At 32.8% G+C, this 5,346-nt stretch overlaps 1 protein-coding gene across 2 annotated transcripts in view; it reads right to left on the reverse strand.

Moving 5' to 3' along the window:
• Window positions 1-2,103: 2,103 nt before the first annotated feature.
• The window catches only part of LOC107662190 (sodium-coupled neutral amino acid transporter 4-like), a 30,608-nt gene continuing 27,365 nt past the window's right edge, over window positions 2,104-5,346 (reverse strand). For both annotated transcript variants that reach the window (XM_016452115.1, XM_016452116.1), the window contains exons 14-16: window positions 4,637-4,781; window positions 4,433-4,530; window positions 2,104-3,729 (exon numbers count right to left, since the gene is read on the reverse strand). In XM_016452115.1, coding sequence (XP_016307601.1) covers window positions 3,625-3,729; window positions 4,433-4,530; window positions 4,637-4,781 — 348 coding nt within the window. In that variant the 3' untranslated portion in view covers window positions 2,104-3,624. The remainder of the gene's footprint in view (window positions 3,730-4,432; window positions 4,531-4,636; window positions 4,782-5,346) is intronic.

The following is a 5,346-nucleotide window of genomic DNA, read 5'->3' on the forward strand; positions in this document are numbered from 1 at the left end:
TTGAATATATTAAAAACAATATAATATTAATTTATATTCATTATGAATGATTTAATCCAGGGTAATTAAACTAAAACCATACAAAATATTTTCATTATTTGAAATAAATGAAACGTTAACCAAAATAAAATATTACAATAAAAAATATTGATAAATTATAATAGTATTTCAACTATACTACTACTAAAATAACACTGATTAAACCTGATAATACTATTAAATGTTAAGAATCGATTTTATTTCTTTCTTTGCTTGAAACATGAAAAATGCATCAAATATTCACGCAGACTCAGGTGAGCATCATTCTGACTGGCTGTAATGCTGTAAAGTGTCTGTCGTTACAGCAGACACACAGGTGACCGGCGGCCAGATGTGCTTGTGTGGTGGTCTTATGTAAGCAGCTGTTGACATGATTCACACTGAACCTGTGACCTGCATCCTGACTGAGAGCTCACCCCCACCCCAGGCCCGTCTGCTCACTGTGTTGATTCATTCATTCGTGTGTGTGTGCGGCCTGTTGGATCAAGTGTTGGCGTGTTTAAGGTGTGTATACTGCATGTTTTAAATTATTCTTGTGCCGTTTTAAAATACACAAAAGTCACTGTAAAAAAGCTTAGGATATTTTAAATAAAATTATATATTTTAATAAATGTACAGTATTCATTTAGCAGATACTTTTATCCAAAGCTACTTACTTACATGATATTTATATTATTTTAATGACATAAATTTTTTTCCATATTTGTTACTTTTGTGATAAAAGTACATTTCCCCAAATTCTTATTTATTGTAATTATATAAATGTAGTTATTCAAAGTATTAAATATTTATGAACGTTTAAGTGAGATTCATCACCATAATTTAAATATCTCTGATATTTTCTTTCATATTCACATCACCATGGCAACTGAATACTTTCTCCATCAGTGAAAACACAAAGAAGGATGTTGTTTCACATTTCTTTATTTTTCATGTTACATAATATGGAAACAGCTTCAGTGATACAAAAATCCCCCAGTGACGTGGCAGATATGATTGGCCGAGCCGCAGAAGGCTGCAGGTTACGTAGGTTATAATGGCAGTTTGTGAGCAGACGAGGTTTCACCTCATTTCTCACGACTGTTCCTCTACAGTCAGAAAAATACTGGGATACTGTGTTCACTTCACATTACCAAAATACATGTAAACTGTTACAGTTCGTACATTCAGAGACGTTACAATTCCTGCACATTTTCCCTGAAGGAAGCGACAGGCACGAGGCTGCGGACGAACGGACCGTCTGTAGCGATAGGAGCATGTAAACACGCTTAAAGTCGACATGAAAAAACATTCGCAACCCATTTTACTTCCGTAATCACATATGAAAATATGACAATTGAGTGGATGGTCAGAAATGAAAAAAAAAAAAAAAAGGAAAGCGTTTTTTACATTTTGATGAAAAATTATGTATACAGACATTTGTTTCATCTGTTAACGTTAGTTATATGAACTAACAATGAAAAATACTTTTAATTTAGCATTTATTAATCTTAGTTAATGTTAATTTCAACATTTACTAATACATTATAAGAAAAAAGTAAAAAATGAATTTACATGAATTAACACTTGTATTTTTATTAACTACCCACATGACAAAAAATATATTTTTAAATATATTTAAAATAAATACAATTATATTTCAAAATATACAAAAAAGGGCCAAAATATATTTAGATTTGCTAAAATATGTTTCAAAATATATTTATTTATTTTAGCAATTATTTTGTATAATTTAGAAAATATATTTAAAAAATATAAATATATTTTTAAAAGCGTTTAAAAATTAATTTTGCCCTCCATATACATTCAGTCCGAGAAAATATGCTCACATGTCACATTTAAGGAAAAACTTTATTTGTTGTCTATAACACAAGTGAACATATAAAAAAAATTAAACATTAATGAATTGGAAATACATTTTGAAATATAGTTTGATATATGAAGGTTGCAACTAAATATTTTCAATTTTAAAAAATATTTCTTTTAACTTCATTCTTTACAACATATATTTAAAATACATTTTGGCCAGAAAAAAAATTTGCCGTATGGGTCTCGTTTACAAAAAAACAAAACCAAAAGAAACGGAATAAATGTATTGCTAGTTAATGCATTAACAGAACTTTAAGTGTTAATGAGAAAGCAAATAGGGTCAGTTTTGATTTCATGTCGACTTTAAAATACATATATAAATCGCACTTACGAACACGTCCAATACGTGGTTTGCAGATGTAAACGGCGGAAGACAAACACTGCTCAAAATCGGATGGTTTTCAAGCATATTCCAGATGAGAAATATGACCGAACATTCGTCTGCGAGTCTCTCTGTACCATTTCAGCTGCTAACTAATCAAGTAACAAACAAAAACAGAAAAGAAAAAACGTGTAACTCCATTTTTCAGTTCGTCGTAAAAACCGTCAAGGAGGCACAATAGAAATACAATGGCTTTTCTACAAATTTACAAAAGAAAATATAATACTAAAACTCTACCGGTGAACATCTGATGTGCCCGTCCCTTCCAGCGTCCATCAGTGACCAAAAACGAACAAATTAGACTATTTACAAACCATATACAACGTCCAAAAAGACCATGTTTGTGATTCAAAACATGCAAAAATATCATAACCATTTCATTTGAAATATTCACTTGCTTCATGAGTAAACACATCACCAAAAGATCTTTAAATATCGTCCACTTTGGCTGGACCTGTTTCAGCACGGATGAGGGAGACAGGTGTGAGCCTCCATGTTTCTCTCCAGCAAGGCAGTGTAGTCAGATATGGCACAGAAAGAAGGCACAGATCTCGACAATAAACGCCGATTGGATTGGACTGCGTTCTGTTACGATGAAGAGAAGCTGGTTTTGAAAGCGAACGGTCAGGTCTGGGCTTGTGCGCGATGACTTTACGGTAATTAATGAGTCAGAAACGGATGTTTCTGCCGTTTGGTGTCACTAAAACATTAGCTGAACTGCTTTAGAAAGCTGAATGCAGTTGTCGAGACATCTTGCGATGAACTGACCCAAAACTGAGCCGCTCAAAATCCTCTTAACGAAGAGAATCGAGTCAATGTTTATGGATCAGGTTGAGAGGAAAAAGCTGAGCTTTTGTGGACCAACTTTACTTCATTTTGGTACAAAAAAAAAAAGAGGAAATCTGATTCAAGTGATAATATTAAACAAAGAGTTCACTCAGAAATAGAATCTGCATCATTTAGTTGATTTTCCTCAGCATACGTGAAGAGAAAATGACTGAAATGTCATCTCTGAGTGAACTAATAACAGCAAACTAACTATCTATGACCAGCTGATGAAATCAAAAACATGATGGAAACGTGATTGTTGGCATGTCTTGATCAAAATCCTCAAGTGCTTATTTGATGAACCCTTCTGCCCAGCTCTCTCTCTTTCCTTTAAACATCTTTCACATCCAACGGTCTCACCTTCACATCTATCTGAGAGTCATGAACGCCGGGAAAACACACAGGAGAAGTTAAAACAACAAAGGAGAGCTCATGAGAGGAGAGAGAGGTGGAGGCACAGGGTTCGTCCGTGTGGAGGGATGCTTCAGCAGAGGACCGGCGGTGGTTTAATGAGCACCTTTAGAGCCGGGAGGGTTGTGGATCCAGTCCAAGATGATGAGAGACAAGCTGCCGATCATGAAGAAGATGCCCACCACCAGGAAAATGGTTGCCTGTAGATAAAATAAAATAATGTGTAATTACTTGAAATAATAAAATAAAATGCAATAAAATATAAGAATTATGGATTATATATATATATATATATATATATATGAAGAGTTCATTTGCTCACATTATACAATATATTTTTTTTTTTTTTTACTATAAAGTAAAAACATGTTAATTACTTGTTTATTTACTATAAAGTTTTACTTGTTTATTACTTGTATACTATATATATATATACATATATATATATAAAATGTAATATGGATAACAATCAAATTACAAAAATGAAATACTTGTAAGTTATTAGAATATATAACATTTTAAAATGCTTTTAATCAGATTACAGTTACTTTTTTTAAATGGACTACATAATTACATATTATTTACACATCATTTTAATATTTACCCTGAGATTTTAAGCTAATATTTTCATTATTAATATTAATTTTTTTCAGTTTACATTTTTATGATTTAATTAATTTGATCAATTCACGAACCCCCTTGAATTTCCCCGCAGTTTAGGAAACCCTGATGTTTAATGCACTTCATGTGTTGATAATAAAGGATAAAATGTATATTCTCTCTCTTTGTATTTTTGTATTAATGAATGTGGTACATCATAATTATATTCAAATCAATATGATAAATGAGTTAGGTCAAAAGTATAAAGTAGCAAAAGTAATATAATATATCGTCTATACTCACAGATATTTTCTGCGGTGATCTGAACGGTAAGCTCTTGACCAGCCGCAGGTAAAACGCCGCCGGTAGGATGAAGATGAGCATGGTGGCTGCAGACGAACCTACAGGAGGAAGAGGAGTTCATATGTGTGTGTTCAACTTTCTTCTCCTCTCAAGAGGGAAAGGGGCCACATCTACTAAGAAGCACAGTGTGGAGAAACTACTGACCGATGAAGCCGAAGATGTCTCTGATGGTGGGGACGAAGATCACCAGGAGGTTGTTGAAGGCCAGTATAGCAGCGGCGATGAGGAAGTGTCGGATCCAGCTGAACTCTTTTCCAGCGAAACACAGCGTGATGACTGAAGAACGAATCTGAAAACACAAAAGACCACTAGATCATTCACTTTTTTAACAAAAGCAAGCAATTTTACAATATTGTGAGTGAAATGGGAAATACAAACACAATTCTATAATATATATATATATATATATATATATTAAAAAAAAAAAGAAAAAAAATGAAAAAAATAAATTTTGTTTCAATATTTTATCAATTTTTTAATTATAAAAAAAACTAGGTAATGTGGGTGGTTGCTGTTGTAATAAATATGGTTCTCTGCAGGGATAATACACATCATTTTTTATATGCACTGTGTTCCAAATCTCTAAGACCACATTAAAAATCTGTAATCGAAAGCCTTTGCACCATGAAATGCTAAAGCTGCATCAGAAATAAAGCTCCAGTCTGTTCCAGAACAACCGTCCGGCGGCTTTACAGATGATTCGAAACAAATGAAAGCAAATAACTTCATATATGAAACACGATTTGGATTTAATTGGATTTAATATTACTGTTATAAAGTTATTGAAGCACTGCAAACACACACACACACACACACACACACACACACACACACACACACACACACAAAAACAC

The sequence above is a fragment of the Sinocyclocheilus anshuiensis genome, unplaced genomic scaffold (assembly GCF_001515605.1).
Source record: "Sinocyclocheilus anshuiensis isolate Anshui unplaced genomic scaffold, SAMN03320099.WGS_v1.1 scaffold1543, whole genome shotgun sequence".
Lineage (NCBI taxonomy): Eukaryota > Metazoa > Chordata > Actinopteri > Cypriniformes > Cyprinidae > Sinocyclocheilus > Sinocyclocheilus anshuiensis.